The 26,700-nt window shown below is 36.7% G+C and overlaps 1 protein-coding gene across 3 annotated transcripts in view; it reads left to right on the top strand.

Annotated features, from left to right (window-relative positions):
• igf2bp2a (insulin-like growth factor 2 mRNA binding protein 2a) overlaps positions 1-25,090 on the top strand; it is a 56,042-nt gene extending 30,952 nt beyond the window's left edge. For 2 of the 3 annotated variants that reach the window (XM_026272177.1, XM_026272179.1), the window contains exons 3-16: positions 3,348-3,396; positions 4,676-4,727; positions 8,234-8,297; positions 8,792-9,079; positions 10,418-10,552; positions 10,633-10,755; positions 12,187-12,322; positions 13,315-13,449; positions 19,931-19,999; positions 20,830-20,949; positions 21,428-21,502; positions 21,601-21,732; positions 22,701-22,814; positions 23,629-25,090. In XM_026272177.1, the coding sequence (XP_026127962.1) occupies positions 3,348-3,396; positions 4,676-4,727; positions 8,234-8,297; positions 8,792-9,079; positions 10,418-10,552; positions 10,633-10,755; positions 12,187-12,322; positions 13,315-13,449; positions 19,931-19,999; positions 20,830-20,949; positions 21,428-21,502; positions 21,601-21,732; positions 22,701-22,814; positions 23,629-23,724 (1,588 nt within the window). In that variant the 3' untranslated portion in view covers positions 23,725-25,090. The remainder of the gene's footprint in view (positions 1-3,347; positions 3,397-4,675; positions 4,728-8,233; positions 8,298-8,791; positions 9,080-10,417; positions 10,553-10,632; positions 10,756-12,186; positions 12,323-13,314; positions 13,450-19,930; positions 20,000-20,829; positions 20,950-21,427; positions 21,503-21,600; positions 21,733-22,700; positions 22,815-23,628) is intronic. The other variant, XM_026272178.1, reaches the window with a different exon arrangement.
• The last annotated feature ends 1,610 nt before the right edge of the window (positions 25,091-26,700 follow it).

The following is a 26,700-nucleotide window of genomic DNA, read 5'->3' as shown; positions in this document are numbered from 1 at the left end:
ACGGACTTAACTGACAAAACTGATTTTTTTTTTAATTAGAACTTGCATACACGTTTGAAAAGCCAGAAATAAACGTCAGTTCTGCATTAGGATGATTATTTTTATTTTACCTTAAAATTACATAGACTTTATTTGACTTAAAAATCACCTGCTGTAGCACACTGAAAAAAATGTTTCATTCATAATGATTCACATCTACATTTTTTTAATTGAAACAAAAAAGTTATTTATTTTTCATTGGCTCAAGTAAAAAAAATATAGATGTGAATCATTACCCTATTTTTTTTTTTTTTAATTAGATGAATGATACACTTTGCATCTTTGTTTTATTCGCACAAACATTATTTGATTTTAACATTTTGGAAAATGTATTTATATAGCATACTTTTATTTAGTCTCACTGGTAAAGACTTTTTTTTATTTAAAACCAAATTTAAAAACTAAAATACTGAATGCTGATTAAGAAACATGTTATTGAATGTGTGTTGATTGTGTTGTTTGGATTGTAGAACTATGCAGTTGTTGCCTTTAATTTCACATGGTTACAGTTAATCTTTTAATTTAAGGCCAGTTCTATGTAGTTTCAACCTAATTCAAAAACAAAAGCTAAATGCTGATGTCTGTACCAGCTATGTTTGTATTGAATGTAGGCTATATGGTGCAGTCACTGCTGTTAATTTCAGATGGTTACAGTTATTGTTTTCAATAGCCAAAAGCAAGTTTGGCCTATTAAATACCAAATATCTTGTTTATGCACACTTTCCTTCTTTCTTGTTTGTTGCTTAAAAGACAAAAAAAAAAATCGGAAATCGGAATCGGCCAGTTTGCTTGTAAAAAAATCGGTATCGGAATCGGCCATGAAAAATCATGATCGGTGCATCCCTAATGTTTGATCAATTTCATGTGTCCTTGCTGAATCAAATATTATTAATAAAAACTTTTGAATTGTATCGTACAAATGGTTTGTAAAAATATTATCTAAATTAATAGAACAGAAACAAATATATTTTGTAACATTCAATTCATGGCAAAAAATAAAAATACAATGTCTGCAAGTAAAAGCTGTTTATTTGTAGACTGAGATAATAGCTTGGCTGGAGTAGCACTACAGGTGCATCAGAACTACAAAGGACATGCCTGTCCACTTCTCCACTGCAGACAGCATCATTGATTATAATGAGAGCAATTTAGTTTATCAAGTGAAGCTGATCTGTCCGCTGTAGATGTGGTGTTACAGTTGAACCTCTAATTGGAGGGTCAGGATGAAGAGCTGGAGGCTTCAGCTAGCTGAACCGCCATGCTCAAATGGGTTATCCCAAATTGCCCCTTCTCAACAGGCTTAAAAGGATTGACAGTTTGCTGACCACAGCATTAGCCGAAGCTGAAGGGCTGGGTTCAGGCTTGAGGAAGTGTCACGGTTTACAGAGCCGTGTGAGTGCTTGAATCCATGTAGAGTGTTCTGGGCAGAGGCTGAGAAAATGCGGGCAACTTTACAGTGTATTCAATTCAGTTTGAAAGAATGAGTTTAATCTCTTCCTCTCTGGGACTGTGAAAAATAATGATTAGCGCATCTTTGTAAGCCTCTTGCGTGCACTTGTTATCATCTGTTTACTCTGCATTCGTCTTGCTCTTATCAAAGTCTACCTGCAGTAGAGCCCTAATGAACAGAGTGAAAGTGTCTCTGAAGATCTGGTTCTCCCTCTCTCTTCCTGTCCTTAAATCTCTTCCTCTGGCCAGCTCGGTTCCACTCATTTTAATGTAGTTGTTAACAGCTTGCGGTGGAGCGGTTTGTGTGGCTTTGGTGTCAGTACGCTCACAGGCTGGTCGGTAGCGTCGGACCTGACGAATGAAGGATCGCAGACACAGTCAAATTCCTCTGGTGGAAAGTAGTGAATGAGACCTGCTTTCTCTTTACTACTCCACTTCTTTCTCTCTCGCTCTCTCTCTCTCTCTCCTGAGCTTGTGTCATTGGACGGTTGCCCGCAGTGAACACGATGAGCTTGTGATTGGTTTAAAGGATTTGAGCAAATTTTAGAATGGTGCAGAAAGACTTTGGACTTCATAGGCAGCAAGGCAATGGATTTATCCAAATACTGTACAATAACCATAACAAAAATGCTCCAATATGGGCAGGTTGAAACATTTTAATTATGTCAAACCTGATAATATCTTATTTTTTCCATTTCATAAAGAATACGTTGTTTTTGTTTTCCATTAGATTTAGAAATAACTTAACAATAAAGTTATCGATAATGTATTTTTCCATTGTATAAAAGTAATAGTACAAAATCTCATATACACACAAATATTTAATATAAAAAATTATATCATTATATCATTATATTATATTTAAGGGAAGTCGTGGCCTAATGGTTAGAGGGTTGGACTCCCAATCGAAGGGTTGTAGGTTCTAGTCTCGGGCCGGACGGAATTGTGGGTGAGGGGAGTGCATGAACAGTTCTCTCTCCACCTTCAATAACACGACTTAGGTGCCCTTGAGCAAGGCATCGAACCCCCATCTGCTCCCCGGGCGCCGCAGCATAAATGGCTGCCCACTGCTCCGGGTGTGTGCTCACAGTGTGTGTGTGTGTGTGTGTTCACTGCTCTGTGTGTGTGCATTTCTGATGGGTTAAATGCAGAGCACAAATTCTGAGTATGGGTCACCATACTTGGCTGAATGTAACTTCACTTTCACTTTCAATCATGATATTTGATATTATATTTTTCAATATATGTATATTTGCTCTGCAATAGTTTATACAAAGTTATTTTCTGTTCAGTCAGAGGAACCAGCATTTTAGGCCTAAGTAAATAAATAATACAAGGCATGTTTTACACGTTTAACATAAAAATGAACAATATTTTCATACTTTCATAATAATAATTTCAAAATTTTCAATTTTTTATATACTATATATCAATATCGCAAAACGTGGCAATATAACAGCAGTATTTGTTTTATTTTTTTTGTTAAAACATTTTAAAATATACAGGATGTTATGCTGGACTATAGTGTTTTCAGAGTCATTGATTCAGTGATTAGAATTGATTCACTTAATTTTTTTTTTGTCTTAGTTAATGATTTGTGAGATGACACAGTCTTTGATAGTTTCAAGGGAAAAGCATTTAGAAATCATCACCATGTTCACAATATTCCAAGAATGAGTTTATGGTTTCTATGTAAGAACAAGTGGTAGTTTTGTCCCACAGTTTCTTTAGTTTCTGTCGGATCTGATCTAGAGGCAGCCTGTATGTTTTCACGCTGTAGCACTTATGTTGAATACTGCTGTGTATCTCCCTTTCACTTTCTTTTTTGTCTCACTGTCCCTTTCTTTCTGTGTCTGCAGGAGTCGGAAGATTCAGATCCGGAACATTCCTCCTGATCTCCAGTGGGAGGTGAGTGTGTAACAGCTCGGGCAGAGTGTGTGTGTATGTGTGTGTGTGTGTGTGTGTGTGTGGTCAAGACTCTGTCTGTCTGTGTCCTCTGGGCTGCTGCGCTTCTTTCTTTAACTCACACTACATTAAGGAAGCTCCACCCATACACACACAAGTACACTTCCTCTGCAGTCCATGCGTATCTGTCTGGAGAGAGTTCAGCCCTGGTGACCCGATTGTAAATCCTGATGACATCATCACAGTGAGCGCTGGCCCATATGAGCAATTAGTACTCACACAAGTGGCTGATCTGGTGACATTTGCACAGCCGTTTTGAATCTGAGCATGAACAGGCACATGATGTGTATGATGTTTTGTGTGATGAGAGCTACACTACTGTTAAAAAGTTTGGGGTCAGTAAGATTATTTTAAATTAAAGTAATAAGAAACATTTGTAGCAAGGAAGCATTGGAGTTTTCAAAAGTGACAGTAAAAAACGAATGTTACAAAAGATTATGATCTCAAATAAATGCTGTTCTTTTGAATATATCAAATAATTATGTGAGAAAAAACTAATTTTAAGCAGCATATTAACTGTTTTCAACATTGATAATAGTACAAAAGTTTCTTGAGCACCTAATTAGCATATTCAAATTATTTTTGTAGGTTTGGCATAATGGCTGCTGAAATTCAGCTTTACCTTTAATTGATTTAAATAATAAATGTTTGGTAACACTTTAGAATGGAGTACACTTATTCACTATTAACTATGCCTTTTCCCTCAATAAATTCCTAATTTGCTGCTTATTGTTTGTCAGTAATGTAGTTGTTAAGTTTAGGTATTGGGTTGGATTAGGGATGTAGAATAAGGCATTAATATGTGCTGAATTAGTACTAATAAATGGCTAATATTCTAGTAGCATGCATGCTAATAAGCAACTAGTGAAGAGACCCTCAAATAAAGTGTTAACAAATGTTTAAAATAGAAAACATAATTTCAAGTTGCAATATTTCACTGTGTCACACTTTTTACTGCATTTTCAATCAAATAAATGAGATATAATAGACTTCCACCAAACTTTTAAACCATAGTGCATGTATACATTGTGTTAAACAGAAAAATAATAGCACACAGGGTTTGATCTTTGGCATAATGGTGAGTATAATGATGGCATTTTCATTTCGGGGTCAACTATTCATTTTATTTTCCATATCCTATTTTCTGGTATTCAATCTAAAAACAGTTAATGAGGTGTTTTGCTGTTTGTGTTTGTAACTGATTTTTCTTTTCTCATTTCAGGTTTTTGACAGCCTATTAGCACAGTATGGTACTGTAGAAAATGTGGAACAAGGTAAATGAGTTGTCAGAGTCTAAAGTAATTATACTTACATGTATAGTATACTAAGTTTTTTTTCTGTTTGCATAGTTGACATTTTAAGCAGTGCTAAACTACATCTAAAAATGTTCAAATACTTTTGTAATCAACATGTTTGCAGCTTGTATCAGGTGGATGGTAAATCAAATTCATATTTACAGTATAAGTGAATTGCTTATTTATGAACCCATTAAGATTGTTTTCTGTTGGGGACATGTGCTGATGTAGTGTGGATGAGTCTAAATTGCTAACAGACTGTGGACTACAGAGACAATGTGTGCATTTAGATCACACGTTATCCAAGCTTAAATCACTTCAACACATGCTGCCAGTGGAGACGTCTCAGTTTTGATGTTCTATAATTGTCTTTGCCAAATGAGAGAGCGCGTGAGAGGGAGGCACACAGGCAGGGCACCTGCGACTGAGTGTGAATGAGAGGAAGTCACAGACAGAGGGATAAACTCTGCTCTGGCTGACGTGAGCAGTGTGTGGATTGAAGTTGGACATGAAGTGGCGAGGCTCCAGGTGTAACGTGTTGGGAGGTAGGCGCCTGCGGTCTCTTTCTCACTCACAGCTGAGACAGGTATACCTGGTATTAATGTGCGTCGACTGAGACTACTTGAGATTTGATAGAAGGGTCTCTGATTTAGTGACTAAAAATAATTTTATCTGTGTGTTAAATTAATGTTGTTACAGTGGTGCTTGACATGACCAATCATTGTATGTTGATATCAGACACAACAAACAGCTGTTCATAATCCAGACAAAGACACGCTCATTTTAGGAAACATGTTAGTAATAACCAGAATGTGCACGAGTCACCAATAAAGGAATACGTTTCAGAAATGTTGTGTAAAACACATATGCAGAGTTCCTAGAAATGTACTTTTTGGATTTATGTTGGTTTCATATAGTTTTGAAAACTTTTTTTTTTTTTGCGAAGTTTACTTTTAAGTGTTTAATTCAAAACTGTTATGTGGTTTAACAATCAATTAAAAATCTTGTTCTAACACCTTGGATATATGTGAGATTTAACAATAGTGATTTTGTTCATTACCGTATTTTTCGGACTATAAGTCACCCCTAAGTATACAGAGCCATCAGAGTGAGTGAAAAAATTTCGGGTGGGAGGAAAAAAATATGTTTTTTTATTTTTTGCGTTCTCTCGCAAAACTTTGGCGTTCCCTCGAGAAACTTTTGCGTTCTCGCAAAACTTTTGTGTTCTCTCGAAAAGATATTTGCGTTCTCTCGCAAAACTTTTGCGTTCTCTCGCAAAGATATTTGCGTTCTCTCACAAAACCAGCTGAGTTCAGACAAACACTTCCTGGTTAGCTTGAAGTGGTTCATACAGCTCCATAAGTCCACAATGGAGCAGTTTATAGAGTTTTGTTTTGAACTCGGAGAAATATTTAGTGCATGCTTATTAAGGCACGGTTTTGGGACATAGTAAAACGCTTAATGTAAAACACTGTGTGACGAGAGCCGAGGGAACTGATCGAGGCAGGTGGAGCACCTGCGCCATTCACCGGTATCGAGTCCCACAGGAGCTTCGGAGGAGGGACTGATGACAGTGTTGGACAAGAGAGGAACAGGCTCAGACTTTATTTTGGGTTTTGGTTCTGTTTGTGTGCGACAGTCATCCATGAGAAGGGGATGTCGCGCTCTTTTAGGTATATTGTATTATTAAAGTTTTGTTTGAATGTTCGCCGGTTCCTGCCTCCTTTTTCCCGTGACTACGAACGTTTGTTACACACTGGTTGACTATTTATGAAAAATGACTGTTCTGAAGAACTTAATTAGTCATTATTTTCATAAAAAAAATTCTTGAAAGTTGCAATTAACTTTATTTTTCTCATTATATTAAGACACATTTGTAACTCTATGACATTAAAAAATATATAATGAATTGAAGTTGTGAAATGATCAATGATATTAAAAACTTCCTCTTTATAGAAAAGGTGTATTTAAGCTATTGTATGTATGAATTGCATTGAAAGTTAATAGATCCAGACATATTGCATAAAACATTTGCAAATAATTCATTTCCATCCATTGAGTCAAAGACAACAAAATTGTCACTTTCTGATAAAATGGGACTATAAATCACTAAGAAAAGTAGGAGAAGCCACTGAATATAGTAATTTTCATTTATAATAAATTACTTGCACCTCAGAGCTAGTAGACGAAACAAAGTAATTCAGTCATTGCATTTCGGAGATAGATGCCTGCTTTTGGGAACGCAGTTCTGGGAGGCAATTATACAGAAATACTTTGATGACAGACTTTGCTAAGGCATTTCAAAAATGGCCATAACAACATTTCTAATGCTATGGAACAAGATTGGTTTACTTCAATTGGTTAGTGAAGTTATCCCATCCCACAGCGCTAAGTCACACTTTTTGTGTTTGTATGTTTCCATCTCCCATTATTTGCATTAATCAATTTCGCACAATCGGAGCATCAAAACTTTTTTTGCAAATTAAAGAATTTAGCGCTTCCATCACTCGTTTCTGATATATGTCAGAATGCACATAAAAACAGGCTGAAAAAAACAGGTTATTGTCTCAAAAACAGAATTCCCAATCCAGTCTGAATGAATGAAATCAAAGACTATAGTAATAATTATAATTCCAGCATCATTTATAAAACAAATCTTTTCCAAATAGTGTTTTTGTATTACTTGCGCGCTGCATCTTATGAAATAAATATGATTGTCTCGGCATGATGTAAGAGCATTACTACTTCTCGTCGTTCTTTCTCAGCACTTACTGCGTGATGTGTCTTCTTTGGTGACACTCATTGGTTCTGAGATTGATCACTAGAGCTGTCTTACAGCAAGGCTTTGTGGTTCTCTTCATGTGTGAAGCTCTGGATTTGTGCCCAGCCATCCCACTCAACTTCCACTGTTCTTCCAGACAGACTGTCTGGTCCTCTAGACACAAAACTTCATTTAATCAATAAAAAGGCAGGCTCTCCTCTTAAAAATGCCATGCACATGCACATTGTCTCTGCAGTGGCTTCTGTCTGTAATTATTCAAATGAACCAAGAGGAATTCTTGTAATGTGGAACAACCTCCATTTAGCCCCATTTCACACTCTCCAGAGAGTATAATACAGCTTGACCTTTAGAGATCCAGATCTGTATGCAGGTGCTATTGTTAGCTGTTGGATGTGTATAGCTGCATGAACTCTTCAAGTGGAGGTCTTTCCCTCATTGTGTGCGTGTTTAGATGATACAGAGGGCTTTGATCTACAGACGTCAGGGTTGTTTTGTGCTTGTCCTCTGAAGTACACATCTGGTCATGGCACAGTAATCCTCGGTTTATTTGCAGACACTGAGACACACAAGTGGCTCTTCACAGCCCTAGTGTAAAACTGTTATTCACATAATACAGAAGCATTTCACATTTATGAATATGATTGAGCTCCCTTTTTCTAACTCATAATTTCTCCTCTCTCTGAATTTTTGATTTTTTTTGCAGTTAATACTGATACAGAAACAGCAGTGGTGAATGTGACATATTCAACAAAAGAAGAGGCTAAAATGTAAGAATCTTAAAAATAAACTTAATATAAAAAAAGCTAAGTCAAAATATTGTAAATACTGTAAGCAAAGTAGTAAAGTATAGTAAATAAATAATATTTACTATAGTAAATAAATAATATTAATATAACAGTGGCATAAAATGTTATACTTTTACTTAAATATGTTAAAAAAGCTAGTTATTTAAGTAACTACAAGTATTTAATTACATTGCAAAATTTTATCCCAAAATATTTCAATAAATCAGTCCCATTATCGTAAATATATATATATATATATATATATATATATATATATATATATATATATATATATATAATTCTTCATCGTAATGCTTTTCTACAGAAGCTCTAATGATTGGCGTATTTTTAAATGCCACTGGTTATACACCTTCATGCTGCCCTGCCTTATTTTTTGATTTAAAAGATTACAAAAGCAAACCATCTGTACACTGTCATTGTATTCTACTGATAATCGTCCCACTCTGTGACTTCAGAGCTGTTGAGAAGTTAACAGGACAGAGCTTTGAGGATTACTCCTTTAAAGTGTCTTATATTTTGGATATGGATGCTGCTCCGCCTCTACCTGCGACCCGGAATCGTCGGGGTGGGAGGACATCACGGGAACAGGACTCCCAGCCCGGGACCTCTGCAGGCTCCCTGGGGCCCCGACAGAAGCAGCCAGACTTCCCCCTGCGCATGCTGGTGCCCACGCAGTTTGTGGGAGCCATCATTGGCAAGGAGGGCCTCACAATCAAAAACATCACCAAACAGACACAGTCTAAGTGAGTGAGAGTGTGAGATCCCTAAGTGTAAGAAAGAGAGATCTGTGGTTAATAAGATTCAGAAGAATTCTTCCAGTGCAATGGATCTGTACAGCATCTATTTTTATAATGGTCACAATTTATTTTAAGGTCTATTTCTCGCTATTAACAAACTATTAACTACAACTTTCACCTTAATACATTACTAAACCAATTTTCTGCTTATTAATGGTAAGCAAGGTAGTTGTTAAATTTAGGTATTGGGTATAATTAGAGATGTAGAATATGGTGATGCATAATATGTGCTTCATAAGTACTAACAAATAGCCAATTTGTTAATAATAGGCATGCTAATAAGCAACTAGTTAATAGTGAGAACCTATATTGTAATAGTGAGTGTTACCTATATAATTAACTGCATAACAAAAAAAATGTAATTACAAATGTGATATACATTACCATTCAAAACTTTGGACTTGGTAAGATTTTTTTGGAAACATTTACAACAATGTTTCACTTGTTAACTACATTATTTAAGATGAACTAACAATGAACATTACTTCTGCAGCATTAACCTCAGTCTTAAAACTGAACTTTTACTATTACAGCTTTGAAGATCAAAAGTTGTATCTGTAAATAGTAAAGTTAATACAGTGTGAACTAACATTAACAAAGGTTAATAAATTCTGTAAAAATATATTGCTCACTGCTGGTTCATTCGTTTATTTATTAACTGATGTTAACACATTTGATCTAAGGTTTTACAGTTTTTTTTTGTCTTTGACAGAGGCTGCAATAATAATTAAAAAAATACAATAATAATAATGTTGCCAAATATTACATTCCATACATAAAATTTATTTTAAAATGTAAAAATGAAATTTATTCTGCTGAATACTCGAAACTAAATTTGATCATTACATCAGTCTTCAGTGTCACGTGATTAGACACAAGAAGCATTACTTATTATTGTCAATATTGAAATTAGTTGTGCTGCTGCTTAATATTTTTGTGGAAACAGTGATTTTTTTTTTTTTTTTCATTATTCTTTGATAAACAGAAAGAGCAAAAGGGCATTTATTTTGTAACATTATAAATGTCTTTACTGTCACTTTTGACCATTTTAATGCATCCGTGCTGAATTAAAATGGCAATTAAAAATTATTGGCTATTTGGCTTAAATGTTTTAAATGGTAATGTACACAGAATTGTTATTTTTTGCACACTAAATATCCTGGAAATATGTCACATTTATTCATCAGATTTGGCTGCAAGCATTAACTCCAAAAGATTTTAAACACATGCTTGATGACATTGTCAGCTCTTCACGAAGCTTTGTCTCATGTCCCGTGCTGATAGGGTGGACATCCATCGTAAGGAGAACGCGGGAGCGGCAGAGAAGCCGATCTCCATCCACTCCACTCCTGAGGGCTGCTCGGCCGCGTGCCGCATGATCATGGACATCATGCAGAAAGAGGCTGATGACACGAAGGTGTAAGTCTGAATCTTCTGAAGTCACGGGACCTTTTTAAATACATCTCTGTGGTGGCCAACCTGTGGTCCTGCTTCTGTAGAACTGAGGATATTCCTCTGAAGATCCTGGCCCACAACAGTCTGGTCGGAAGACTGATCGGGAAGGAGGGCAGGAACCTGAAGAAGATTGAAGAGGATACAGAGACCAAGATTACCATCTCCTCGTAAGTGTCTGTTGCATTTAATGGCTTTCAACTGGAAGGGAAGTTCATAATTGTTTCAGTGTTGTGTCAAAATCTATAATGTTTTGTCACACTTCAGCTGAACATATTCATCTGCTTCTATATGGAGGCATGCATGATTACTTGGTTCACAATGGAGAGTTGTTTTGATAGGAAATATGGTGTTTTGCTTTGGCAGTATCGATCAAAACGTGATCTGAACATGTGACATCTTGTAATGGGCTGCTAAGTGCTGGGATCAGGGGATTCAGAGCATCAGAGTACAGGTGGTCTTATGTATTTCCCAGAAATAAGTGTGTGCTGGGAACACAGATAGCTTAGGAAGTGAGTCACCCAATTAAGCCCTAACCAGGACTCCTGACGTCATTGCATCGCTGTCCCTCTAAAAGCAGCCTCATTCACCAATGCTCATCAATACCGATTCGAATAACTTGCTCTTCACCTGGAGTCCCACTTACTTCCAGGTTGATTCAGGATGACTGTATTCATCACTGCAGGGATGCACTACACTTTGTCTTGGTATTCAGTTCAAGAACGACATACAGTTAGAGCGATGCAGTGCAAACAATTAGTGTTATGTCTTTCTGTGACGTGGGTCAGATCTCTGTTATCCTGTGCTTCAGAGAAATCATGCCATAATGGTACGGGGTCCCAAAATTTTGGGAACGTGGGTGTTGTGCTCGCTTTGTGCATTCAGCATGAACCACATTAAAGCACAAAATAAATTATTGTAAATGATCAATTAAAAATAAACAAACAGTTGGGACACATGTTGTTGCTTTCCATCTTGCAGTTGCCAATTAATAATTATAGTAATAATTAATTACCCCCCCCATTTCTTTTTTTAATAATAATAATAAATATCGACCCATTTAGAGTGCTGTAATTATTACAAAAAAAATCCCAATATCAGTCAAAACCAATGTGATCACATCATATGCACGATATAATAATAATAATGATAATAACACAGAAGATATTTACCCAATCAGACTGATGCAATAATTTAAATAATTTCTATTAGTCAATACCATTATGATCACATTATACACACACAATATAATAATAATCATAATCATAATAATAAAAGCAAAAGATAATCGACCCATCCAGACTGATGTTATAATTGAAACACATTTTAATATTAGAATAATAGCATCTACCAATATGATCACATCATGCACACAATAATAATAATAATAACAAATGTCACAAATTAAGAAAAAACTATTATTTTTATTAATATCAACAATATAATAATTAATAAAACCTTGCCTTGCCTTGCTTAATTAAAAATACCCTCAACTGGAACGCTGCAGAACAAAAGTAGTATGCATCTTAAACATGTACCAATGATTTTACTCTCACCTACTTTTTTTTTTTTTTTTTTGTCTTTCTTGATTCTTTCCACAGTTTACAGGACTTAACTATTTATAACCCAGAGAGAACCATTATAGTGAAGGGGAGCATCGAGGCCTGTTGTAGGGCTGAAGTGGAGATCATGAGAAAGCTGAGAGAAGCCTATGAGAATGACTTTGCTGCTATTAACGTAAGTGTTTGTGGAACACAGGAAATGGGATTTCCATCTTTAAGCCACTGTTTTAATGCCGTAATCAGTATGTCAGATTCAACTCCTTCAACTTTAGATGCTGATATGCTCTGTATAAAAAGCTGCTTATTGTGCGTCAAGTGTGATCACCCTTTAGTCAGCGTCTAATAGAAGCCTAGGCAGTTAAATGCCTCGTCTGTTTACTCATGTTCAGTTATTGACTGTGTTTATAGGAAACAGCCTTGAGTCAGTCCGTCCCCTGCTGTGCATACGGAGAATGCGCTGTCATCCTGTCAACAGCCTTTCACACAGACATGCACGCACATGTACACCATTCCCCGTTAACATGCATGACGTCACTGCCAGTGTCTGAGGGAGGTGAAGCCGTAGACTGAGAGCAAATACTGCAACATTAGCATCATCATTCTCATTTACACCGGCAAATCCAGTGCCGCTCTTCTTCTTCAGTGAGTCATTTATTTTGCGGAAGAGGCCTCTATCAACTACACAGATCAAATTTATGCGGTTTCATTTATACTCACGCATTAGTCAGTCCTCAAGTCAGGCATATGGTGAATTATTCATGCTCGGATCAAGTGTTTTTTGCGACAGTTTCGTGTGTAACTGTCTGTTAGTTGATCCCTTTAACCTTCATTCCCTTTTGTATGAAGGAGGCGCAGCAGATGAATCAGACAGAACATGAAAAATTTGACATATAAAGTTCCCTGTCAAGACTAAACTGCATAAAAACCTCTTATCTAAAAGCTTTTGCCATGATGCATCGGGGCGATGGAGCCATCTAGCGTGACGGTAGCAATATTACAAGATGTTTTGACAAATAAACACATGATTCATACAGCTCAGAAATACAGTGAAACTGAGAAATCTGTATTTAACTTTAAAAAAAAAAATTTTTTTTTACTCAAATGAGAGTAAGTATCACAAAGAACATGATAGCTGAGTAATCATTCATAATCCATGATGTCTTGCAGCAACAAACCAACCTTATCCCTGGGTTAAGCCTGAGCGCACTGGGCATCTTTTCAACCGGTTTGTCAGTATTGCCAACAGCTGCTGGGCCCAGAGGCGTCCCACCTGTACCCCCAACTGGCTACAACCCTTTTCTTGTGAGTACAAACCACAGTATAGAACTACAGCAGCCTCAGGAATGTGTTACATGCAGGTCAAAATTCAGATTTTAACAATTTGCTTCATGTTGTGGAAATTCAATCTAAATTATAGAAACAAGATTTTACCAGTTGTAATTCAAAATCAATTTGTTTTTACAAATAATTATTAATATATATTTATAAGAATGTATATGTATATTATTTTGTATAATATGTATAAAACATTACTGTCTCAAGTAATTAGTATTATATATATATATATATATATATATATATATATATATATATATATATATATATATATATATATATATATATTATTGTGAGTTATAGATTAAGATAAAAGTTATTAGTTTACCTTATACCTAAATGTTATAATAATTGTAAATTCAACTTCTGTACATTGCATTTTAAACATTTATTAATAATACTATACATTTCTAGAAATACCCCATTTGTTGTATATAATAACATCTTTAATATTTAAACAAATAATAGCTGAATGTTTGGCTTCATTTTGAAGAGTTTTGGGTATATTGAAAAAAGAAGAAATCAAGTGTAGTATAGACACACAACACAACAAATCCCTGTAGGTTGCATTTTAAACATTTATTATTAATTATGTGAATTTGTGGAAATAACCCATATGTTGAGTTTGATGATATTTTTATTGGATAATTTATACAAAAAATTACATATATGTTTAAAAACTAGAAGAGGAATTTATTTTATAATTTATTTAAATCATTGAAATCAAATTTGAAGTACTACATTCTTTTCTGTTTGCTAGTTCCATTTCAGAAATTAAATGGAAATGTTATCTGAATTCTCAAATCAAATGGAGCTCTATATCCTGATATTTAGTCACATTGTACATACTGTACACCGTCCCTTTATTGAGCGCTCACCTTAGCATGCACCTACTCATGTTTGAGTTGTATAATCCTTCCGGTCGGTTAGTGTGCTGCAGGATTCCCCTTCATATTTAATGATGAGTCAGACAGAACATCTTATGTCTCACGGATGAACTAATGAATGTAGAATGAGTGCGTGGGTGTGTGAGAGAGCACTCATTACTGAAGGAATATTCGCTGCTTTTTGGCATCCTCAGAAGTACTGTAAAACTTGATTAGTCATTTATTGTAAATTGTTACAGCAGGTTTTTGTTGTTGCACTTCTTTGGGTACACAAAAGTACCTAATAGGTTCCAGTAATTATTATGATTTTTTTTAATGCAATTTATATATATATTAGGGCTAACGCATTAATTAATTACCGATGTATCGAATTAGCTCAAAGGGAAAATATGAATAATCAATCATAACTAGTTATGATTAATTATAAATATTTAGATCTGTTGTAAGTATTTAATTGACATCTCAGTGTCCACTGTCAGTCGATTCTAAGAACGTTACTTTCCTGTTTGAGGAAAACAACTTTCTTACTGTACAATACTACTGCACGATTAGGGACTCCAGTTATGAGCAAACAATGAACTTCAAGTGAGATACAAGTAAGACTTTATTAACTACACACACACACACACACACACATGCATACAGTTGGCATAGGAAGAAGGGTTAAAGCTTAAGCAGTAAAGAGAAGAGAAATAAAGACATGAAGCTAGGATACAATTTGATATTTAGCAGATCTACAGCCTGAAACATAGTTCAAAGTTTCTTAGTTCAAACACACCTTTGTAAAACGGTGCAAATGATACTTACTGTATGAATTAGTAAGACTAAGTTTGACACTTGCACTGCTGAAAGGGAGTCCTAATGCAATCTGAAGGCTTAAGTTGATCCTTGCTGAAGTTGGTTGATGAAAAAGGACCAGTTTGAGACAGGATCTTGAAGTGGAAAGACTAGGCTGAAAGCCTGGCACAAGGTTAGGTTTGGTTCTTGAGGACTCTTAGCTCTGCATCTCAAACAACTTCTCTGATCTGGTGATCAGTGATCTATAAAGGGTGACAATGTCACACCCTCAGGACTTGAGTGAGCCAATGAGGAATGGCAGCTTTGGAGGGAAAATTTATGACCCTTTGACCTCAGGCTTATGTTTTGCATATGGTCTTTGATTGGATGTGGATGAAGAAATGATTAAAGATTCTGGTAACACTTATACCTTTCATAGGTATCAACATATAATATAAATGAACATTTAGACCATTGAAAATGCAGACGATAGACAAACATGGCATAACTGTGACCTCTGTTAACAATAGTATGTAGTTCTAAAAGGTTCATTTGAAAGAGTTTGTTTCAATACAAGCAAAACTCTATAAGAGGAAAAATAATGAGATGGGGATTTATCTAGAGGGATATAGAATTAGGATGGACTTTACAGTACAAGGGTACATTTGTCTGTTTCAAGGTGAATTTAGAGTAAAAACTCTACATTCCTTTGAGCGGTAAAACAATTTTATCTTGAGGTGTGTCTTTGTTACCACGGTAACCAGTTTTCTCTGCCAAGGTTCACAGAAGTGGTGGGATGTTGATCAGTACTGGCTTAGGATGGGCATCATCACATGTCTCAACCACTGAGAGCAGCACTCACATGAACACTCCTGCTAAAATGATTTAGGATAAGCATCAACATTCACAAACCACTGTTCAATGTTATTTTCAACAGAATAGCAAGCATGGGCTGCTGCGTGCACAATTTGGCATGGCAGAATGAGAGCAGCGCTCCCATATTATCACTAAAAAACTAACATCTCAGTTCATCACAATCTCATCAAGCTCTGTAATAATGCAATAAGAATATGCACAGTGAAGCTTTCTTAATGTCTACACTTTATGTATGTTATAATGAGAGGATTCGTAAGCACGCAATTTTCAACATTTTAGCGGTGATTGGATTCTAACTTAAACACCTTTGATTGGCCGCCATTGCGTTCCTGAAATCGACTGATATTCCTGGATTGTCTACATTGCTCAATGCTGCAAACACGTGTTATAAATTGAAACTGCTTATGCTTGCACATTAATCATTTTTATCTGATATAAGTTGTTTTTATTGCTTTTGTGCAATAGATGACGATTGATATGTTTTTAGATATTTTATGTTCATGATATTTCTATTTTGCTGAAGTCCGACAAATCATTTTATTCTCCTGTAACCCGTACATACACGAGTCTACGCACACACGCCCATCAAGTGTTGTCCCACGCTGCACTCTGTTGCATTGGATCCCGTGGGAGTGTAGGTCTCTACACAAAAGGTGCACGTTATAATGTTATAATCGAGGCTCTGGACTCTGAGCATAACCTGTTTTTCAGTAACAAACTATATAAAAATGTTTAATATAAAAATATTAATGCTCTGGCAGTGGCAAATAGCTTTAGTTTTATATTTAATTTGATTACATTTATGTTTAAGTTGAGATTTACAAAAATATTTTGCCACTATATGAAAAGGAATATATATATTAAAAAAGATACACAGTTACACAACACTCGTAAAACCCGTAAAACCTCCGTTTATCTTCGGAACACAGTTTAAGATATTTTAGATTTAGTCCGAGAGCTCTCAGTCCCTCCATTGAAGCTGTGTGTACAGTATACTGTCCATGTCCAGAAAGGTACGAAAAACATCATCAAAGTGGTCCATGTGACATCAGAGGGTCAGTTAGAATTTTCTGAAGCATCGAAAATACATTTAGGTCCAAAAATAGCAAAAACTACGACTTTATTCAGCATTGGATTCTCTTCCGTGTCTGTTGTAAGACAGTTCAAAACAAAGCAGTTTGTCATATCCGGTTCGCAAACTAATCATTCACAGTGTTTGGAATAACAGCGTTTAAAAGAACGGCGTTAGGTAACGACGTTATTTTTTCAGTAACGTGGTAATCTAACTAATTACTTTTCCCGTCGTTAAAACGCCGTTAACGTTACTGAACGTTAAATGCGGTGCGTTACTATGCATTGATTTAATAAACTATGCAATCCGAACGGACCCCTGGCTCACACAGCGAGTGATCAGGTGGGTTAATGACGAGATTAGCGGTTGTGATTGGCTAAGGCAGAGTCATGTGTTTCATGGTAGCCAATCAGAGCCAGTGTTTTTACACACATGCCGGCACACGCAGCTGCGCCAGCGGCGCCAAACATGACGTGCAATAAATATAGAAAGTTATGTACCTGTCTGTTCTACTCATTTCAACTGACTTGTGAAAACTGCAAAAAAAAAAAAAAAGAAAAGTACAAATTCTCTGACATGTAGCAACTTTTTTTTTTTTTTTTTTACAGTAACGCAAATAGTTACTTTCCCTGGTAACGAGTTACTTTTATTATAGAGTAATTCAGTTACTAACTCAGTTACTTTTTGGAACAAGTAGTGAGTAACTATAACTAATTACCTTTTTAAAGTAACGTTCCCAACACTGATCATTCGAGACTAAAAGAATTACCTTATTCAACAGTTACTTCTCTTCCATGTCAGTATCTGCTGTGCATTCACTGATTTATTCAGCATTGTCTTCTCTTCCGTGTCTGTTGTAAGACAGTTCAAAACAAAGCAGTTTGTCATATCCGGTTCACGAACGAATCATTCGATGTAACCGGATCTTTTTGAACCAGTTCACCAAATCAAATTGAATCGTTAAGCTGTTAACTTTTTTAATGTAGCTGACACTCCCTCTGAGTTAAAACAAACCAATATCCGGGAGTAATGCATGTCCTCAAACAGTACACTGACTGAACTGCTGTGAAGAGAGAACTGAAGATGAACACCGAGCCGAGCCAGATAATGACTCGTTCAAAAACTGCTTTGTTTTGAACTGTCTTACAACAAACACGGAAGAGAAGACAATGCTGAACAAAGTCTTTGTTTTTGCTATTTTTGGACCTAAATGTATTTTAGATGCTTCAAAAAATTCTAACTGACCCTCTGATGTCACATGGACCACTTTGATAATGCTTTTCTTACCTTTCTGGACTTTGACAGTATACTGTACACACAGCTTCAATGGAGGGACTGAGAGCTCTCGGACTAAATCTAAAATATCTTAAAATGTGTTCCAAAAATAAACTGAGGTCTTACTGGTTTGGAACAACATGAGGGTAAGTTATTAATGACATAAAAATGCAAATTGGGCGAACTAACCCTTTAAGTCCAGAATAGTTAATGTCGCTTTTAGCTGTTCCTTTTATATATTGTGTTTAGTGATTCTACTGTCTCTGTCATTCAGTCTGCTTTCTCTGTTTAAATTAGAGCTGGTGGTTCTTTTTTCCAAATTTTAAAGTTTATTTTGTATTAAATTCGTTTTTTAATTCAATTAATTAGTTTGTTAATTTTCTTTGTTGATTGAAACAACAGATCAGCACTTAACCTACACAAACCTGGAGCTGCATTACAATTCATTATGGTCTAATCAGCAGGAAAGTTAAGCTAAATAAATTAGAAAGCATAAAAGTGAACCTATGGACCGACGGGTTAACTTAAAGGGATAGTTCACCCAAAAATAAAAATTCTGTCATTAATTATTCATGTGGTTCCAAACTCGTAAGACCCTCCTACAAGTTTAAAACACAAGTGAAGATATTTTTGATGAAATCTGAGAGCTTTCTGACCCTGCATAGACAGCAATGCAACCACCACGTTCAAGGCCCAGAAAGGTAGTAAGAACAGCATTAAAATAGTCCATGTGACATCAGTGGTTCAACCGTAATTTTATGAAGCTACAAGAATAGTTTCTGTGCACAAAGGAAACTAAAATAATGACCTTATTCAACAGTTACTTCTCTTCCATGTCAGTATCTGCTGCGCATTCACAGATTTAATCAAAAATATCTGAATTTGTGTACTGAAGATGAACGAAGGTCTTGCGGGTTTGGAATGACATGAGGGTGAGTAATAAATGACAGTTTAATCAGGACCATTTCCGTCAAGTATATTTATGACAATTATAATTGCATACAGTTAGTGTTGGCGGTATGGTTATGTTCTGGACAACACTCCACACGCCTGTCCATGCAGCCATGCTTGGACAGAGCAGGGAGAGCAGCAAGACAAACCCTCTGGGGTACAGAACAAAACCATTATAAGCATACATAATTACAATTCACGATTACGTGAGTTGTAAATAAAATGTGATTGAGACTGCTTCCAATGAAGAGACTGTAAAGAAAGAACAAAGTTAGATTGGATTACAGGTTCAGTTGGTTGAGTTGGGGTTTGAGGAGGGAGTTAATTGCAAGCAGCGATGCGTTGGAAGAGACACTGAAGAATGGGAATTTAAATAGACCACAGGTGATAGGTGTCAAGACTGGATTGGTACATGCCAGGAACAGCTGACTGTCAGCTGATGCAAGTGTGACTAACGTGGCCTGACTGAACTAACGCGATAATTTTCATTTGGTGAACGATCCCTTTAAGGAACATCTAATTTCTTTTCATTATTTATGTGTAATAAACAAGAGCTGGTGAAACGTTTGATGTAAAACATTTGCATATTGATCCGTCTCTTTTGTTTTAGGGTCCCTCATCACAGCTGGGTGGGATGTACGGTGTCCCACCTGCTAGTGCCATCTCTCACCAGCACACAGTGAGTACTAAAACTGTCCAATAAAATGGATGGTTCTGGTTCTGGATGAGGATCGCTGTTTACAGTGTTCCAGCCAACCAATTTTATGTCATATCATATTAACAGTATATTGATATCTAGAGTGGGATGGCTGATATAATGCTAATATATATTATATTGTATGTGCAACACAATTTAATTATAATTAAATATGATGTCCAAAAAAAACTCCCCACATATTTTACACAGTATTTATTCCAAACCCCCCTTTCTATGAGTGACAACATATGTTAATGAGCCAATCGGACATAGTTATCAGCTTTACTGTAACCCAGTGCAACAGCAACATCTTATGTCATTTTAATAACTTAGTAGTTATTCACAAAATAACGACCTCTGTCTCTGAGCACCACAAGCTAATGGTGTTGACTTGAAATGCTTTTAACTAGCTCTGTGGCATCTTCAGTTTTTCACTGCGGTTCATGCTGAGAGTCTGAACAATGAGTCATCGGTTTCCTATGGTTTACACTTTGGTGTCAGGCAGGTCAGGCCCTTTAGAAACAGATAAGAGGTTTGTGTCCTCAACATTGATTTGAGTGATGAATGGATTGTTTTTGCCTCTGTACAAACCTGTGTGAACCTTCAGGGCATGACCTCCAGGCTGCACTGAAGTGAGCAGTATCTCAGTGGGATTGTGGGTGGTTTGGGGAAACTAAATGAAGTAAACAGACAGAGTGACGTTTTTCCAAACCACTTTTAAGAAGGATGCCTCTACAAGACATGCTCAGATGGATCATCTTGTTGAATAAGAGGATGTAATATTTTGCATGTTTCTTCTGCCCTCTTCAAAGCAGGCTCCTGAACAGGAGGTGGTCTACCTCTTTATTCCAACTCAGGCTGTCGGTGCTATTATTGGCAAGAAGGGCCAACATATTAAACAACTGGCACGATTCGCAGGAGCCTCTATTAAGGTAAGAGTTCCTTCCTACTGGAACGCCTCTGCTGTCATGTCAAATCTGTAAATTGAAAGTTCCTTTGGTGTTTTTGTAATGTGAAGCACAATAATCCATCTAATTTTCTGTGTCCTATTGCTGAGATCCTTGATTTGAATCTAACCATATCATGCTCAGATTTGACATAGTGCCTCAGTGTGGGTGAGCCAATCATCCGTAACCTCCCTGTTGATTCAACCAGTCTTGTGGGTTGCTGGGTAAACAGTAGGGGTGAGATAGTTCACCACCCATAATTCAGCATGTGTTTGTTCATGTGTATTTTTAGGTGTCTGTTTCAAGCAATTAAAGTAACTCCTAATAATCTCTGAACCTGATTGGTTCACACTTCAGATGAAGCTCTAGAAATAAAAGGATTTGTGGCATGTTGTTGATTATGTCAGAAAATAATGTTGATTCATATATTTGTGTAGATAATTGTGTTATTTTTTATGTTCAGATCGCACCTGCAGAGAGTCCTGATGTCACGCAGAGGATGGTCATCATCACTGGCCCACCAGAAGCTCAGTTTAAGGTAAAGGAATCAAATACGTATCACTTATATCCTTTAGCTCTCTTGTAATCCTATAATGCCCCTGTACAATGGACATTGTCTTTGCTTTTGCATTTCAGGCCCAGGGCAGGATATTTGGGAAACTGAAAGAAGAGAATTTCTTTTCTGCGAAAGAAGAAGTGAAGCTGGAGACACATATAAAAGTGCCCTCTTCAGCAGCTGGGAGGGTCATCGGGAAAGGTGGCAAAACGGTGAGAATATGGTAAAACAGTAGTTGTAAGCACTATCAGAACATTCAGTGATGTTCTTCATAATAGCGGATATGGGTTTAGGCCTCAGTGTGGCTTTTATTAATAAACAATGAATAAAAAATTACAAAATGGGGGGAAATAAAGTGTTCTATGGGGATTGTTTGTTTATGTACTTATTTCGGAATCTGAAAAACATATTTACATTGAGTTGGGTAATGTAAGACTTTCTATTTAAAGGTGATTGTTTCAAATGCCAGACATACTATAGGATTCTGATTCACAATAAACCACCTGTTTACACCTTTTCAAACAACAAAATGTTGTGTAGAGCATCGAATCCAATTTTCTTATAGCAGAGTCAATAATCCTTTCATTATGCACCATTATAAATGGTTAAGTCAAAAATGTGTTTGCAAAAGTTAACAGTTATTCTCAGAATCCATAATAGCTTTCCAAAGAACAATGAAACAGTCATTGTTAAAGAATGGGAACTGATTAGTCAAAGTTAATGTGGTGCGAAGGGTTCCTGAGAAAGCTAATACGGTACATGCCACCAGAGCAAATGATGGAAATGTTGTTATTGTCTTTCCTAATCCTTTTATATGTACTCAACTAATTTTTCTAAATGTTCTGTTTAATTTGGTCAGCAAATTCGCTAAAAGCACTGAAATGCCATCGAAAGCTTTTTACTAAAGTTTGGATATTATGTTATATAACATGAAGAGGACAGGCTGATCCAAATCAATGAGGCCGGTTCCAGTCAGGAAGAAAATATTTGGCTCTATTCATGGTGACTCAGACCACAGGGGTGTCATTTGTAGGGTAGACAGGGGTTGCAGTTGTTACCCAAGGGAATCACAGCTGCTTGGTCTTGACGTGATGTACCAATGAGCACCTGGACATTATTGTTAGGTGCATTGTTATATGTGGTGTGGTGTCATGAACTTGTTTCTCTGAATCTCTTTCAGGTTAACGAGCTGCAGAACCTAACCAGTGCAGAGGTCATAGTGCCACGGGACCAAACCCCAGACGAGAACGACGAGGTCTTTGTCAAAATTAGTGGGCATTTTTTTGCCAGCCAGGTGAGTTATGCTTCACACATCACTTCAATTGTTAGTTTTCACTCTAAACTTGATATATTGTTTAAAAGGGCTGCAATTTTCAGTTCAGTAACTACTATAGAGATCAATCCTAATTCTTAAACCATGATACATTGCCATGATACCAGGTTTGTGTAAGCAGCAGCAAACAAGTGCCCTTTTCTTCTATGTTATTATGATGTTTTGTCCTAACCAGCCACGACTGTCAACAGCATTCATTTAGGAGATATGTAGTCAGCTGTTTGTTCTTTAATTCTGTTGCCTTGAGCTGAACAGCCCAGTTTAAAGTCAGATCTCATTAGTATAAGATAACTTTTTAAACATCAAATACATTCTGATTGGCTGTTTTTGTTTGTTTTTTGCTTTGTACATTTCATTTAAATATTGACAGCTATGTATATGATGTTTAATGCCAGTGTCACATTTTAGTAAATTCGTCAACTAGGTTTGACCCACTAGGTTTGGGGGTCGTTAAAGTGAACGTAACCAATTCATACTTTTATTCAGCATTAAATTTTTTTTTAAAGTGACAGTAAATTAATTAATTTATTATTATTATTATTATTTTTTAAGATTTATGTTTGGGATTTTTGCCTTAATTATGGCAGGAAAGATCAGAACTGACAGGAAGCGAGGTGGGATTTTCAGTTGCATGCAGCAGTGACAAAACATGAAATGTTTGCTTATGCTTATCGTACTGTATGTTGCCGAATTCACTCAGCCACCTCTCTCTTATCAAATAGAACCTGAAATCAAACTTTTACCACTATAAACTTAACCTCCTCTGCTGCCACAGACTGCACAGAGGAAAATCAGGGAGATCATCCAGCAGGTGAAACAACAGGAGCAGAAGCACCAGCAAGGCGCCCCCGTGACACAACGCTCCAAGTGACCATCAGTGCAGCCCCAGAGTGTACCTGCCAATGAATGTAGCCCTCCCAACTGGAATCAGACCAGACCAGACTGGACGAAGGGGACCGGCCGGGCAGACCAGCAGCCGTGGGATCAAAACCAAAGAACTTCTTTCTGGGGGAGATGAAGGAGCCACGGGCAGAAGGCTCTGAGTGCACTGCCAGCTTTGGGAGGGAGGGAGGGGGGAAGAAAGCGCAAGAAGACAAGTGTTCCTTTTATCATTCAAACACACCCTGAGCTTGAGAAGAATAGGTATGGGGCGTCTGTTATCAGGACGGGAAACATCACAGTCACCCCACGTAAAACAATTTCTTTATAAACTTCAAAATTTAGGCTTAATCTAGGGTTAACACAGATATGAAGCTCCATTAACATGTGTACACTGATACATTTAAACTGAGTTGTGTTGCTGTTTTCTCGGGTAGGTAAAGTGTGGGTGTGCACTAGCAGTTGGCAACCGATTTATTATTATTCTTTTTTGTTATTTTTTGATGCTCAGATTGCGATTTCAAAGATTCTCAGCCATATTCTAACCAGTACACTAGAACAAATTTACTGTTATATCTAAAGCAGAAGCACGATTCTTCTCGTTTTGCACAAGCCATCGGGCGTGTAGTGCACATATGCGATCGCCTACGCATATAACATTGTTTTTCAGATTTCTTGATGATGGAAAAAGAAAGTTGGGAAATGTAAATGACAGAACGTATATTAATATCTTAGCCTGTTTGCATTTTCGGGGAAACACCATCCAGCTCAACGGATCCTTGTTACTTAGCCTCTGCGTGCCAACGGATGCCTATCTTTCATTTTTTAAGCTTTTATCATTGGTAGTTTTGTTCTTATTTCTGTCCAGCTCTTACACTCCCTTTTTAGTTTTTCTGCATTTAGTCATTTCATTGCCACCGCATTCTTGTGGCGGCAGTTATTACGAGACGGAGTAGGTATGTGGTAGATGTGGCTTAGGAGTCAACACCCCTTATTTGCTTTTGGGGGTATGAAAAGAATATAAAGCAAGCACCAGCGTCTGAAAGACAGCGCACCTTTACTGGCTCGGGCAGAGTGAAATCCAATGTGCACCAAGAATCTGCCTTAATCTATGCTGAAAGGAGACGAAAAGATGGGCGACTCAAAATGTGATTGAACGGTCAGGTTGATGTGGGACGAGGAGGCATCTTATGACCTGTGGTACACACATGGCCGCGCTTGGCTTTAAATCTCTTAGTCAGGGAGCTTTCTAAACGGCATGACAGCTGTGAATGTACAATAAGCAGCCTTTTAGAAAGAGCACCACCCTGTCATGTTCAGTAAGCTGGTCCGTCGGCAAGATTGTTATTGTTTTGTTTTTTTAACCAATACTCGGGCTGTTCTGGGAAACTGATTGACTGTTTCAACAGGACGAGCAGACATGGGTATCCCTTTATTCTTTTTTTCTTATTTTTGACCATGGAAGCTCGTGGCCTTAAACGTCACCGGTCTATGTCATCACAGACAGCTCCCTCGCCCAATGAGAGCTAAGCCTCATCTTCCAGACGCAAGGCTTATGCCAATACGCACAGCTTCCATTTGTGTGTATGCGTGTGTGTATATAGATATATATATAATGAGAGAGAAATATTTATGAATCTATTTTTTTTTTCCTATTTTGTGATGAGAGCTATTAATAAGAAACAAACAGAAAAAAAACAAGTCTTTTTTTGGTGGAACACTGCCATGTTATCCTGAAGGGAAGTGTTTGTTTTCTTGGAAGTAGACTATGAATATTGGTAGTATACTAACAGTAAGAACAGTAATGAATCACCGCAACACTTTGATCAGAATGTGATTGGTGCGCATGTCAGTATTGTGATCTACCTCAGGCGTCAGGGTACCTCAGTCCAATCTTTTAAGTTCCCTTTTTTCCCTCCCCGCATTTTGTATGCCTTGTAAACTGAAAGTTTTGAATGTTTTATTGGTTGCACTTTATTTTACAGTACGTGTACTAACATGTACTTATAGTGTACTTATAATGTGTTTATCTAAGAAAGTTCTGGTAATACAAGGTAACTACATGGGGTAGGGTTAGGTTTAGGGGTAGGTTCAGGGTTAGTACCTAGTTATTACATAATTATTGTAATTACTATAATAAGTACATAGTATGTACATGAGGAACAGGACTGTAAAATAAAGTGCTACCGTTTTATTTTTAATAATAATAAAACAGATCAAGATAAAGATCTAGTATGAAGTCTAAAGGTCCATCTGACAAAGAAGAATGGATCTTAAAGCTTTCAAAACTGTATGGGAATTTAGTTTGAGGGGTACTTACCTGCCCGAAAGGGGTTCTGAATGTGGATACTGTGTGCTGATGTCCAGATCAGTGACAAAAGACTTGAAAAAGACTTTTTTAAAAAGGTTAAAAAGACTATGAATATCAAGCAAGAATGGCTTAATTTGAAACATTCTTCAGGAGCAACTGCGCTGTCTGAGGCGTAAGCCAGCTTTCTCTTTACATTTTATAAAAATGCATCCAAATTCAGGAATTACAGTCAGACCAAATTTTTTAATTAAGAGGTTTTTTTTTATTAAGGCCTTACACAAAACAAAAACAGGTTGATATAAAATAAAATAAAAATTGAGAAAAAAATAATAAAAATAAAAGAGCTCTTTTTTTTCTTGATGTGATTCACAGAGTAATTGTTTGGTAAATCATAATTACACAAAAATCACAAATGCAGGTATTATGTCGCCTCAGATCTGCAGTGGATCTGTTGCCTGTTGCAGTCCTTGCGTGTTACTGCTGAAACAGCAAGGCCTATGTCAAATCAAGACGGTAGACAGTAGAAAGTCACTATGCTAGGTCCTAGTGTGTGTACTTGGGATGGCTGGTTTGCTTTCATACAGTCGCTGAACTGCAAGCTGTTCTAACCTTTGACCGTTTTTGATAGTGGCGTGTTACTGTAGACCTGTGTAAATC

This window comes from Carassius auratus, chromosome 9, assembly GCF_003368295.1.
Source record: "Carassius auratus strain Wakin chromosome 9, ASM336829v1, whole genome shotgun sequence".
Classification (NCBI taxonomy): Eukaryota; Metazoa; Chordata; class Actinopteri; order Cypriniformes; family Cyprinidae; genus Carassius; species Carassius auratus.
The sequence above is the reverse complement of the archived record's forward strand: the minus strand, read 5'-3'. Positions and strand labels throughout refer to the sequence as shown.